The sequence below is a fragment of the Oreochromis aureus genome, linkage group 7 (assembly GCF_013358895.1).
Source record: "Oreochromis aureus strain Israel breed Guangdong linkage group 7, ZZ_aureus, whole genome shotgun sequence".
NCBI classification, from domain to species: Eukaryota; Metazoa; Chordata; class Actinopteri; order Cichliformes; family Cichlidae; genus Oreochromis; species Oreochromis aureus.
Window position 1 is genome coordinate 38,678,289 of NC_052948.1, and position 15,062 is coordinate 38,693,350.

The 15,062-nt window shown below is 39.9% G+C and overlaps 1 protein-coding gene across 3 annotated transcripts in view; it reads left to right on the forward strand.

Annotated features, from left to right (window-relative positions):
• The window catches only part of LOC116324958 (bromodomain-containing protein 4), a 90,507-nt gene that overhangs the window by 15,850 nt on the left and 59,595 nt on the right, over positions 1 to 15,062 (forward strand). For all 3 annotated transcript variants that reach the window (XM_031745753.2, XM_031745755.2, XM_031745756.2), the window contains exons 3-4: positions 7,585 to 7,665; positions 14,591 to 14,712. In XM_031745753.2, the coding sequence (XP_031601613.1) occupies positions 7,585 to 7,665; positions 14,591 to 14,712 (203 nt within the window). The remainder of the gene's footprint in view (positions 1 to 7,584; positions 7,666 to 14,590; positions 14,713 to 15,062) is intronic.

The following is a 15,062-nucleotide window of genomic DNA, read 5'->3' on the forward strand; positions in this document are numbered from 1 at the left end:
CCAAATAAAGAACAGTCAGACTGACACGCAGCAAAAGTCATTTTAGCAAGTATACCTAACGACAGCCTCATAGGTCTCAAAATACATGCATTGTGGTTTACTATAAGCAGCAGCATTGCTTGATACTCATGTAAAAGCTATCTGGAGAAATTAAAAAAAACTCAAACTCTGCTGTGTTTATATATTTACATCATGTGATTTTAAAGGTAGGGATACTTGGATCACCTCAGAGGTGGACATGATGAATAAAGTCAACACCTGCTGCCATCGCATGACAACAGCATGCAGGATGTTTAAGCAATGTGCTAAATTAGCATTTTTTGGCACAAGCACTAGCTAAGGCCTTACCACGTGAGCATTATGTTAACTCTAGGCATAATAACAAATTAGAAATGTCTGAATTAGTTATTCAATTCATATAGCCACCAGCTTGATAAGTGAAAGGGATACTTTCAAGCTTTAGACTTTCAATTATTTTCTGCAACGCTTGCTAACCCTGACCCACAACGGCGCTTACTTAAAATAGTTTTTGATTAACTGTGACTGATTTTGTTTCTTAACTAATCAATAAATTGTTTCAATGCTAAATTTATGCAAGCACACTTTAGGTTTTAGCTGATGGCTTATAGAACTGTGCAGAGATCTTTTTAGCCAGCATCAGTGCAGAATCAAACCCATGACATTTGAACCACAGGTCCATTTCAGTCTCTGTTCTCTAAGCTGTCAGGTATGACTGTGTGCAGAATGGAAGATGATCTTCACAGTGAGATTTCTGTGCTGGGTGTGTTGGCATGTACAGAATGTGACCCATCTGATCTGTAGCCCACTTCAGTTCACTAAGTCAACATCAGCAGAACTTTAATACTTGGAGTTACATCACTGTTTAATCACATTATAATTATACCCTCCTGACCTAATCATCGATGTGTGAGATGTGCATCGCTAGTGTAGAATGTTGTTTATAAACCAAGCAATTTGCTTTCAAGCCCACGCCTGTCTTGGGAATTGTTAATCAAGCTGTCCAAGAGAACAGATAAGTAAATTGGGTCAACATACAGTGCAGTGTTTTTGTTTTGCATTATAGTTTGTCATGCTACATGGCAGAGATGTGGAAAAAAATTACTCTCAAATACTAATCAATACCAAAAATTGCTATCAGAAAAAAAAGTGTCATCCCAAGTTGACACACAACTTCACACAGCAGCTACAGGGAGCCACACAGCCCCTCCCCTCACTAGCAGCTGAACAGTGATTGACCTTCACAACATTGAAATACCCTCTATGAGAAATTTAGAGAGGTCACTGAAGCTCCTAATTTACCAGCATAGATGTATTAAACAGTTCTAAAGAATGTTAACCTGGCCAGTGTACCTAGTCTTACAATCAGCAATCAACCACATTCATTTTTTGTTAAGTTATCATGTCATATTTAATTTTATATTGATTTTGTGTGTCCTTCTCCCCACTGAAATCCAGACTTCTATCTGTTATTGATGACACACAAAACCTTTTAATTAATTCAATGTATTCCACCTTTTATTTAAACATTGGACTCAGAGTGAAAATGGTAAATGGTAAATAGCCTGTATTTGTATAGCGCTTTACTAGTCCCTAAGGACCCCAAAGCGCTTTACACATTCAGTCATCCACCCATTCACGCACACATTCACACACTGGTGATGGCAAGCTACATTGTAGCCACAGCTGCCCTGGGGCGCACTGACAGAGGAAAACAGTGTGCTGCATGTAGTAATTGAAAAATTTGGGCTTTGTGGAGAAAAGACAGAAAATGTAGGTCCACCTCTATAGTCACATGTTAATAGTGAAGGTTATTCCCCTTAATGAAGTAGCCTGGAAATGAGTCTGTCCCACATCACTTCTAGTTCCTATAGGCCAGCGGTCTCCAACCTTTTTTGTGCCACGCACTGATTTAATGTCAGACAATAGTTTCACGGACCGGCCTTTAAGGTGTCGCAGATAAATACAACAAAATAAAATGATACAACCAAGACAAAAACTGTGGTACTTTGTAAATATAATAATAAATGTGAATTCACTGTGTAATTGTGTAACTTTGTTAGCAATGTCCTCCTGAAATGCGCCAACAACATTGAGAGTAATCCTCTCTGCCCCTTAATGCTCACTGGTCACTATGGTAACGCATAAACATTTCTTTCAAAATAAGACACGCAACTACAACATGGGAAAAGACCCAGGGAAACAAAGTTAATGATAAAAACCCTGAAAACCATAAATTTCACACCCAAGCCTCAACTCTCACTGCTCGGTACCAAACAACTCACGGAGCGGTACCGGTCCGTGGCCCGGGTGTTGGGGACCGCTGCTATAGGCTCCTGCCCCACCCCTGAATCAGTTAAGACAAAATATGTGCGTTTTAAATGTGCCATTCATGCTCCCAGTGCTGACTGCTATTGCCCACACACAGACTCTACTTAGGTACCGGTAGTAAAGTCTATGAGTACACGAATATACATTTAAAATCTAGTAAGTTAAATCCTGGTGTGATTTCTTTGCAGTTCATCTGTGTGTTTGTTCGGGTAAGGATTGTGTAATTTGTCAATTACTCCCTGTCTACCATAGGAAACTCCTATCGAACATTAAGTTCGGTAGGATGTTGACTTCTATGCCTATTAAGTTTTTTTTTTTCTGGTATCAACTGAAGAGGAAAAAAAGAGTAAGAGTTCACTGAGCTGAGCTTAAATTTACAGGAAATGTAACCAGACAACTGACGTTTGACTTCCTCTTCACTGCCAAAATTTTATCCCTTTAGGATGAAAATTCGATCGAGAGCAGTTGGTTGTCTTGTGAGGTTAAACACACCAGCAAATCTCTGACAAATTAGAGTAAACTGTACACTGGAGATTAATCATTTAAGTTATTGAACACAAATGTCTTCACCCTTTAGACTGTGACAAAAATGATACACTCTGCATACAAGCTGCTCTGTAGGCCAAATAGGGCCAAACACTGTGAGTCAGAGTGTGGGAAGTCATGAGTGTGTCACCAAGAATGTCAACATATTTTTCTGAAGAGGAGGATGTGACCTCTCGGAGAGAGTACAGTGAACAGAGCGGGGCTCGGGGTCATTATTCCTGCCAGTTCAACTCCACAAGGCAAAAAAACTTATTTCACTTTTATTAAGCCCTCATATTCTATTGAAGACATTCATACAGACTTATCTATTCAAAATTACTAAAAGTTATTCCACCAAATTTGGTAATTCGAGTGCCATTTTTAACATTACACAAAAGCAATTACTTCATTGTCAAGAAAACTCTGCAGGTCTCTCAAAAATGTTCACTTTGGACTATTTAGCAACCAACCACTATTTTAAAGTATTATATTCAGTAGCCAGTTCTACAGTTTACATGACAGCAGAGCTTTTCTGTGGAAAGGGATGCCCTATAGATTTTATTTCTGGGATATGATGATGAAAACCAAATGGCACCCAAACCATCTTTGATCTGGCGATGTCAACCATCATCTGTGCTTATGCATTCCTATATAGTCAATGATTGTCAGACGTACAAAGCACACACACTGGCTGAGTGCTGTTTATTTAGAGAGTACATTAGTGTGGGCTTTTCTCTGTCTACGTATTCAAGCCCGTGAGTCTATTTGCTTTTGTGTCTTTCATGTGGGCGTGTATTTGCGTGCGTGCGTGTTTTGCCCATTCCCTGACCACATGTCCTCGACAGTCCCTGACATCTGGTGACCATACCTCCGCTTACGCTCTCTGACTGTACTTCGCCAACCATGGGAACCATGCCGCTGTGTAGGCTGCTCCTGTATGTGTGTGTCTGTGTGTGCGACAGAGGGAGAGAAATGACTTCAGATTTGGTGTAAATATTTTCACAGCCTGTGTGCAGTTTAATAATATGTTCTGATAGTTTGCTATAGTCATATAGCAGTTTTGCACCTTTCTTTTCAAAGGGTTTCTTGTTTTCCTTTGTTTCTAAAAAGAGCAGGTCCAAATGCAGCTTTTATGTGCTCCTTCTTGGGTCCATTTGGTAATTTCCTGGCACCAAATGAATATGTTCGCACCACAGTTGGAAAAGCGGCACACCTGAGGTTGTGGGTTTGCTGAATAGACAGTGCAGGGTAATTTTGGTGCACACTTTGGCACAAAATTGCATTTGCTCCTGCTCAAACTACCTCTTATCCTATCACAAACACAGACGCCGGGTTTTAATAGCTTTAGTTGGCAGGCACATACACAGAGAGATCCAGACTCACTCAAGTGTGGTCTATTTTCCATTTCTTAGACATTATTTTCATCTGCTAAATATTACCAAGGAAAATTTGTTATATAATACCATCGAGTTCAGTTAAATGTTGCTATAAATGTTGTGTTTGATAAGTGAGCATCCTTCAGATGCGCTCTCCTCCCCAAAACAATCCCACACGTCATTAGTTCAAGCTGTTATTATGGCCTCTAATTATGTTTTATAGCATAAATTAACCCGTGAATAATTGCATTTAAAATTTGCACCAGTATGAGCATGCTCAGATCGAGCAACCCAGTAATTTAAGAAAATTGAGCTACCTGTCATTTTGCAAAATTACATATTGTTGCACAAAGTATGAACTTTTCCTAATTCTAACCAGTTTGGTTGAATACACCAAAAAGCAAATGAAAATAAAAAGTCAAAGGCTTGTGTGCTTATAACTAGAGCAGACTTCTTCTTCTTTTTGACACACACTGAAAACATTCCTCGATAACATCTCAAAAACAGATGTCTGATAAATTATGTAGAAGACTTGGTGATACCCCTTCAAGGATCAAGGTGGTTTGTGTGCTTTAGTCTACCCATGAGTGTAGCTATGTTGTCAGAGGCAAGTGGCACCTGGTAGGGTCTCACAAGGCAAGGGACTTCTAGGGAAAAATGGATACAAGGGTCAAATCTCTTAGCTGACTCAGGTGGCCAGGTCTTCATTCATGGGGCTCAGCTCAAATGAGACACATATGATTGGATGGGATAGGCCACTAAAGGGACTTTGGTTTTTGTTAAAGTGCTTATACGGCCTAGAGGCTAATCTTGCTGTTGGGGAATGTTTTCTGGCTGTCATTTGCACTGACAGAGTCCATAAGACATGATCTTCTTTGAGTCTCTGGTGGTGGACTTTAAGGTGGCCCTCTAGGGAACAGCATGCCTGGTCACAGTGGAGTTTTGTTACTAGATTTCTGTGCTGATTACAGTAACAAACACCATGTTCGAGTGTAAAGGCGTTCATAAGTACACCTGGCAGCATGCTGGAGGTCTATGATCGATGATTAGAAATTTTATCAGATCTGCAAAAAGACCAGTCAGCTGTCAGCTGGTCAATACCTGGTGGTGAGTTGGATCAGGTGGCAGGGAGGCCTCTGCGCTTAAACGTTATGTTTAGGCAGCCCTCAGTAACACATTGTGCACAACAAGGAGACGCAGGTAGAATCTGCCAGAAACAGTTTTATATTATTCCCTGGCATGATTTACCAGAACAATTTCATTTGAGTACTTCTGTTTGGAAAATTTGTGTTTGTGCCCAAAGTATTTGTTTGTGTGCCCTGTACAGGAAAAATAAAGCCCGGGATCTCATTTCCACCCACGTTAGAAACTCTTATGCAGAGAAAATGCTGGAGAGGTGCTGATTTTGATGCAGCACAGTCAAAGGGTCTTTAAAGTAACAGAATTTTAAGTTTTTACATGCTGAAACATCAGAAGCAACAGCAACCACATCCCCCAACCTTTTCATTTACCTATTTTGTTTCTATATTGACTCTTTTATTTCTATTTTCACCTGTTTCCTGATAACATTTATTGAATTCTCCTCTGCTCTATTTTTATTCCATTGTGTTCAGCTCCGTATTCCCTTCTCCTCTTTATTCTATTCTGCATCAGTCTTCACTTACTTTGTCTGAGAAATGGTCCAAGGTTCATTCATATTTGGGGGGTTTCCCCTTATGGCTATATTTAGTCAACAGGAAACGTCCCAGAAATCCTCAGTCTACTCCCACAGAGTAGTGAGTGGGAGAGATGAAGCCACATACACATCCACATTGTCTCATGCTCGTCATCCCCAAGCAGGCTTATACTGGGACCTGCTTTGTTTGTACATTTCCATGCATTCATGTGCATGCTTTAATCGTTCTAGTTTTTGGTGTGTATTTTCTTTGTTTTCAGCTTAAAACCTTCCACTCACCATGCATCCACCTCCTCTCCCACCCATTATTTATCCTTTATCTCAACATAAAGGAATGTTCTTCCCACCCCAAGTTCAATGACAGTGCCACGTGGCGTCATCAAGGCCAAATCTCTCCTCTTTATATAGCTTGTGAGCACTAACTCCTCTCAAACCTCAATAAGCTTTCACCTCCAACCTCTCTAATACTTTCCTTCCTTCCTGTGTATGCCCCCTGGACCATATTTCTACCCAGGTCTTCTTAACCAGACATTTAATTGCACATATGTACAGTATGCGGACAGCACACAGTGCAGTGGAATTTTTTTTCAGAAAAAACAATTATTATGAATAAAATCTGGCTTTATTGGAGCATCCGTGACAGTACTCGACCAGTAAACTCTACCACACCTTATCATTATTAAATTGAGATTGACAGTGTATCACATTTCAGTCTCTGCACACGTCTAAACTGAATTTGTTTGAACGTTAATCTCTCCATTAAACTTGTCCCAAAGGGATCTTTGTCTTGCAGATTGCAATGCACCATTAAAATCTAAACACATTTAATCAATAAAACAATTGTATTCTTATGCCCAGGCGCTGCTGAAAGCTGTCTCTGAAGGCATTATGTTTTCCAGTTGTTGATCCATTTATCCCTCAGATCTCACATCTCTTTTGGAAACTTGGCACGAACATTGCCTCGAAGTCCAAGATATGTTTGTTTGAATTTTGTGGCCAAAAGGTCCAAATTTCACAAAAGATGTTTTAGAACATAAGTCAAAAATTCAGACACCATCCATCCATCCATCTTCCTGATCGCTTATCCAATTCAGGGTCATGAGGGGGATGGAGTCTATCTCATTGTTTTAGGGTTTAAGGACAGGTTGCCAGTCTATCACAGGACTAACACATAGAGGCAGACAAAATTTATAGATTTTTGTAAAATGTATAAAAGGACAGGATCAGAAATGAGTATATCAGAGGGACAGCTCAGGTTGAGCAATTTGGAGACAAAGTTAGAGAGGAGAGTCAGAGATGGTTTGGACATGTGGCGAGGAGGGAGAGTGGATATACTGGACAAAGGATGTTGAATGTGGAGTTGCCGGGCAGGAGTAAAAGAGGAAGACAACAGAGAAGCTGTAGTGAATGAGGACAAGCAGAGGGTTGGTGTCTATAGGAAGAGGTTAGAGATAGGAGATGGAGGAAAATGATCTACTGTGGGAACCCTTAAAGAAAGCAGCTGAAAGAGGAAGAGGAAGTTAAGCATCAGCTCTACTGTGACATCATTACTTTCATTTTTTTCAGGCAATATTAAATGCTACAAACTCAAGACTCAACTTTACAACAGTAACACACAGGCTCTTTGATTTTTAACTCTTACATTTCTTTGTCTCCCAGGAGAAACGGAAGCGGCAAACTGAAATTGAAGACAAAAGAAGCCAGCTTGATGACCTGCTGCTGCAGCTGCAACATGTCAAGGTATGTCGTATTTTTATGATACATATGTTGGGTAAGTGCATGATAAGTGTTATTTACAGTTCAAGCAAGAATTAAATTCCCTGCTGTTCTTATACTAGATCAATAAAACATCATCGCCTGTCTATGTGCACAAGGAAATATAATCCTGGACATGCTCAGTAGCTGTTTATCCATCTTCGCATTCTAAACATAATTCAGTTATAACACTTATAGTACCACTGTAAGGGCTAAGTTTGAAAATTATAAATTTATTAACATTTTTCAAGATTTTTAAAGACAACGGACAGAGAAATACCAACATTCACTCAGTTGAACTTGGATGTTTGACAAAAGTCCTGGATTGTGATGTATTTACAGACTTTTCTGCTTACTCGTGTTACACAGAGCTATTCATTACTTGAATGCACTCTCTGTCTACAGCTGAGCTAAAACGGCATGAGCTTCTGCATGTGAGAGATACATTTTTGACTGAGGTACTGGTTGATTAAAATTAGGTCAGCGTATAGATGAAGGGAAGGTGGAGAGTGCAGATTAGGGTTAGTAGATCACAGGGGAATGACGTGAGTCATGATGCTTTTATGAGTTATTGCTCTATCCTCTTTCTTCATCTAGATATAACCTCGACCCTTGAGAGATAGATCGACTTTGACAGCTTCCTTAACTGTTTTGTCTCCTTTAAGCAAGCTGCTTTTCCGCATGCAAGTGTGTTTAATTACTCATGAGCATGTGTGAGTGTGTTTGTCAGTTTTTGGCTGAGATGTTAGTGATTCCATCTCAGTATCTCCTGGTGTGCAGGCCTATTAGAACAAGAGTTTCCTTTGGCTAAGCAGGCCCTGGCCTGGCTGTTTTCTTCTTTCCAGAAAAACACTCAAATCCAAACACACAAATATATCCCCTCATAGTTAATGCCAGCCACTACCGGTAAGCCAAGATTTTTGTTTCAAGTAAACACAGATTTGATGTCCAAATAAAACGTAGGGCAGGGGATGCAAGCTGCTGACAGATTATGAGTTTATAAAATGAGCAGCTTCCAGGCATCTGTAATTTATGTGGACTTCTTCTTTCAACCACTACAGAATTAGTTATTTGGCCTTGTACACAAAATTCAGCCAACCAAACCTCTGTCAGGTGGAGACACAACAGACTGAGGCATCCCATAATTTTCGAGCTGTGACACACGATGTGAAGCTGTTTAAACTATATGTCACTGGACTTTTATTGTAAGTGTCGTCACTGTGTTTATAAAATGTGTGCATGAGCAACACAAGTCAAATATGGTGCTGCTCTGGTGATGTATAATTGGTTTAACTTCAAAAGACAATATTAGGAAAATCCCACAGCCGTAGCTGCTGCAGAGTTGCAGGGTGGTTAAGAGAATAGCTGTGGGTACTCATTAAACTACATAAATATCTATGGGAACCAGTTTTAATATTTGCAATAAAAATGCATTCCATTCGCTAACTAGAGTCATTAAACACTCTTGGCATGAATGAATCCTTTATCAAATAAGTCTGATTCCACATACCAGTGTTTTCCACTATTTAACACCCACTTATGGGAACATGGGCAAAACAAAAACATTGATTCAAGACATGTGCACTTTCATTAAAGCGTGCAGTGCAGTTCAGCCACTTATTGGGGTTTACACTAACTCATATATTTGGTTTTGAGGCCTCTCAAGAGTCCAGTTTTCCAGTTAGGGCTCATCTGCAAAGAGTGTGTATCTTTCTAAGCATATGCATATTTTATACGTAACATTTTTTAGCGTGTGTGTTTGCTTTGAAAGTGCTGATGAATCAGTGCTTCTTTCTAATGTCTGTTTTCTTATTGGACGCGATCTGGGTTATTCTTCACTGAAAGTAATAATCATAACAAATTACACATGACACAAACTGCTGACATTTCAGACTACTGCAATGACTGCCATTTAGACTAATAGCCACTGTTGTTTTATCAGTGCTGCACCGATGTGCTTCAGTGCTACACTTACCAACTTTTCAGTGGTACTTCAGCTAAGTTTCAATTAGCCTTCTTGCAAATGACAAAACTTAACTTTGAAAACATCCATGTTGATGCCACCGACTGGTTTCTGCACTGCTGCTTTGAAGCCTCAGATTTTGGCATCCATTCTTGGTTTTGTGAACTCTGAGAATTAAGGAAATGAATCCGTGTTCAGCAGCAGTGAAAGCTTGGTTTACATTTCTAACAGTCAAACTTAATCACCGATGGAGTTGGACTCCACCAAAGTGCCTTTTGTCCCCAGTTCTGTTTGTAATTTGTATGGACAGAATTTCTAGGCACAGCTAAGTGTTGAAGGGTGTTCTCAGGTGGTCTCGGGAGTTCGACTCTGCTTTTTGCTGATGATGTGATTTTGTTGGCTTTATCAAGCAATAACCTCCAGCTTACATTGGAGTAGTTTGCAGTCAACAGCTACTTGGATTAAAGTTGGTACCTCCAAGTCTGAAGTTCTTAGCCAAGAAAAGGTAAAGTGCCCACTCAAGTTTACATCCAAAGTGGCGGCATTTAAGTGACTTAAACGTGTTCACAGGTGAAGGGACAGTCTAGTGGGACACTGACAGTGCAACTGATGTGGCATCTGCAGTGATGTAGACACTAATACAATAAGCATAACTTCAAGTCAATGGTTTGATTGCGCATTTTACCTTACAAGTCTTATGGATGAACTCACATTTGGAGCCAGCCTTAAATGGCTGTGATAAGTTTGGATTAATTCAAAAGTCATCACAACTCAACTATCCTTCTTATGCTCCCTAGAGATAAATGAAAAACCAAGAGAGGTCAGAATGGATCTTAATCTGAATATGTTTGCTCTATCTGCAAAATCAAGCCGCCACTGATCTCTAATGATCTGTGTACTTTTCTTTCATATAACACCACTAGGCTTGAACTCCAGATGTAATCAGCATCTGGTCACACAGTTCCATTTAATGGCCATTACCTCTAAGTGCCACGCTGCCAGGCAGCATGAAGCAGGCTTTGTTGAGCAATCTCTGGAGACCCAGTGGCTTGGGAGAGGAAACGGGAACTAGAGCCCAGAGATTTGATAAGGACCTCCTGGCTGCATGGTTCAAGCCTCTCAATGGAGGTGGTGATATGAGTCTGGAACTTTGTAAACATCGTCATGACTTCAGAGCAAAGTTTAACCTTGGCCATGAATTCTCTTTTTGAAGCGGTGTCTCCAACTGGGCGTTACATATTTTGATAAATTGGTTATTTCACTTTCTGATGACAAGCACAGACATTCATAACAGCCTGAAACCTTCCCTTTAATAGCCGAGTTCAGAGTGGTTGTGTGTCAGAGCTCAACAGGAAATGGAAAGTCTGTTAAACAGCATGAGAGAGAAGCAAAGAGCCGTCTGGTTCTCAGGGGAAAACAAGTTATTCACCAATGCTTTTTGATAGCCGAAATGCTAAAGAAAGCTGTTATATACAGTATATATTATGGTATTGATAAAACTCCACAGTGTTGGTAAGAGGTCAGGCACAAGCATGCTCCTCTGAATAAGTGATAGTTTCTAAATCATATAGAGAATACCGCTGTGATCTCGTGGAATGTGGAATTTGCTTAATGAACTTGAAACTAGCTGTTTACTTTAGAAGTTCACTGATGTTTGTGATGGAAAACTGCAGTGCAAGAAAATCAAACATGGATGGGAAAATTTAGCACAACATAGTTTTTAAATTGTTCAGTTTAACTGATAACCAGGTTGTGCAACTGCCTTTCAAAATATTTCTGTCATACACTCACCAGACACAGTGGAACTTGCTAGCACCTCATGAACCACTTTTTTTCCTTCAGAACTCTTTATTGCATACATTTAACAAGGTGCTGGAAACACTGAGATTGAGATCTGGTGACTGTGGAGGCTATTTGAGTACAGTGAACTCATTGTCATGTTCAAGAAACCTGTTTTAGATGATTTGAGCTAAAAGGATGGATGAAGTCAGCAGCAACACTCAGGTATGCTATGGTGTTTAAAAGATGCTCAGTTGGTACTAAAGTTAAATTTAGTTTAATTCAATTGTTTTATATAGCGCCAAATAACAACAAAGGCTGATTCGAGCCGCTTAAAGCCAAAAGTGTTCTAATAAAAATACCTCCACACTGCCACACAGCAGCCTTAATTGTTGATACAAGGCAGGATGGATCCATGGTTTCATGACCCCACCACCTGAATGTTGCAGCCAAGATCATGAGACCAGGCAACATTTTTCCAATCATCTGTTGTTCAATTTTAGTGAGCCAGTGAAATTGTAGCCTGTTCTGATCTTAAAGATGGTGCACACGGTGCAGTCTTCTGCTGTCCATCCCCTTCAAAATTCTGCATGTTGTGCTTTCAGAGATGCTCTGCATATGCAATTTGGCCATTATCATTTGACATTTGCCATCGACGAGGCATCTTAACGCAGAGAAGAGGGGGCTTTTTTTCTTTATTGGACCATGTTCTATAAACCCCGAGATCTTTGTGTGAGAAAATCCCAGCAGATCAGCAGTTTCTGGAATACTCAGGCCAGCCTGTATGGCTCCAACAAACATGTCACTTTCAAAGTCACTTAAATCACCTTTTTCCCCATTCTGATGCTCAGTTTGAAACTCTGCAGGTCATAGTGACCATGATTACACATGCTTACATGCACTGACTTGCCACCATGTGAGTTTCTAAATATTTAATTAGGACTTAATCAGTGTATATGTGAGATCAGCTCGATTTAGTGGCTGTGCAGCATTCAACTACTTGTACACAAGTAGTGTGTGTGTTTGTGTGTGTGTGTGTGTGTGTGTGTGTGTGTGTGTGTGTGTGTGTGTGTGTGTGTGTGTGTGTGTGTGTGTGTGTGTGTGTGTGTGTGCGTGCGCACGGTGGGGGGAGTCACACGGGTAATTTTCAGCTCTATGACCTCCAGCCAAGCAACAGTTTGACAGTAAACAGCTAAAAGGTGAATCAGAGTGTTCCCGCTCCACTCTGTTGTGGTAACAAAGCAAAGCTCCAGACAGAAACGGAGACATTAATGGCGTAAACAGAGCTCTGGCATTATCTATAAAACATTAAAGAAATCCAGAGCCGCCTGTGTGATGAGAAGATTGGCACCCTGGTTGATTTTCTGTGTTTAATACTGCAAGAGTCAGACAAACAAACCTGGTGTTTAATGTAGGGTCTAATCTATATTGTTTATCCATGAAACGTAAACACAGGGCTAAAGGGACCACATGCAGTATATGGAATTTTTGTGTGCCCAGATATGTCTCTGGGACAAATCTGGAGACAGAAATGCCATCGAGACGCAATAAAATACCATAAAACACAGAACAATGTTGTTGGTTTTGTTATTATAAGGCATAGCGAAACAAGAATTGTTTCTTTAGCTTAATAGTATCTTACAAATCATTTAAACAGAAACAGCGAGACAGCAGAAAATCTGCTTCATATTTTATCCCTGTTTAGTCTAATTGGAGAAATGTTTGTGCACCAAAATACCATCTGTCTCTTCACACAGCAGTAAAATGATCAAAGGATAAATTTTCACTAAACTGCTTCTTTAGTAAAACTTAATAGAAAAGCATCATCCTCACAGTGAATGTACTTAAATTTCTTTCCTTTTTTGGAATTCGAGAAAAAATAAATTTGTTATAGTTCACAGAAAAAAACACTCTTAGTTGAAGAAAACAACCTTGTCTATGCATGATGATATTTAGCCAACAAAGCGCTTTTATAACGCATGTTCCTAACAAAATAACTTTGTTTACATCACGGAGAATGGTTGCTGTATCTCTCTTGGGCTTGTGGGATTCGCCTTTAACAAAGAGTAGTTTCCTACGAGTAGCAGCTGAGTTCAGAGTTTCTGTGTTACATAAAAACTCCTACATGTTTGGTTATTTGTTCTAGCTGTGCTCGGCAGTGATTAGAGGAATCTAGCCCCCGTAACGGTGCTCCAGTGGCAGTTAACAGCATGTTTCACAAAAATACACTATCGCAAAGATGCTGATGTAGTGTTTGATGTAGTCTGCTGATCTCCACAATCTGAACAGGTCAACAACCTTTTCTGCTCTAAACATTCTCATTTGGTCATTTGAGAAGACTCTAAGCACCATTAGACCAACTGTATCCAGATAGTAAAGTAAAGTAGGAGTGTACCATAAAGGCATTATCAGTTAACAGGCTTCTAATGTGGCTGCCATTTATTAGAGCTAACAGTTACTCACTGGATTGATTTGACAGACAAATAATCACAACCATTTTGTCAATTATTAATTGATTCATTGCCACTTTGTAGCTTTTTTCTAGCATTAATTACTGATCTCACTGGAGTTTAACTGGTCAAATAAAGCACTCTGGCATGCTTTATTACATTTTATTTCTTACATTTCTTTCTTGTTAGTTCTAGAGTCTAGTGAAAAAAATGCATCTCTGCTTCTAGTTTTTAAACCTTTGCATCTCTATTTCCCACCAACCTTAGTTTATATGCTAAGCCAACCAGCTGTGGAGTCATGGCATCGTGATCTTCTGATCAAACAGGAAAATAGGTTAATCTATTCCAAAAGCAGTGGTTGAACTTGTGTGAACTTATGACACAACAACTGAGATTGATTGTTACATATTGGCAGCCTGTCTGTTCTTATAAATTAGATGGGGATTATCTGCAAACCTTAAGTCTGAGAGTTATTGCACCCTGGTGGGTCATTGCTGGGTCTCCTTCCACCAGTGGTCACCCAGAGGTTGAGAGTATCATATGCTCAGCCCTGTGGACAGCCACTTGCAATTAGTTGCAGACAGCAAAACAAAATTCAATACAATTACCAGTCAAACACTGATTTGTTTCTAGTCACAAGAAGTTTGCCATTCTATCTGTACTCTAGAGTGACTGAGCCATTGCATGAACTGAAACCAGCATGTCTTTGTGTCCTCAGTCCAAAGCTATGCGTGAGCGGTGGCTCCTCCAGGGCATGGGAGTGGAAGAAGAGGAGGCACGGCGGAAACAGCTGGAACAAGATGAAGAGCAAGGAAAGAGGCTGGAAGACATGATACACAGGTACAACACATGCAGTAATGAGGCTTGGGTTTAGTTTGCACTTAGTGGACATTTTGGCAGTGCTGCTGATTATCTTCTGTTGTGGTTAGAGTACAGTGCAGGACATAATACATTTGAAGTGTGATTAAACAAAAGGCAGAGCTGATATTAAACAGATGTAAGCAGCAGATTAGATTAATAATAACAAAAGTTGTCACATCCGTTTTTTAATACTAAGCTTCTGTTTTTCTTGTTGGCACTCTGCAGCCTTGGCCAATTTGACATATTTCCAAGAATATAAGTTTTATTATCCCTTTTGCTTCTAGTCTTATATGTAGTCATCAAATAAGGGCTATTTTTTACATCTAATT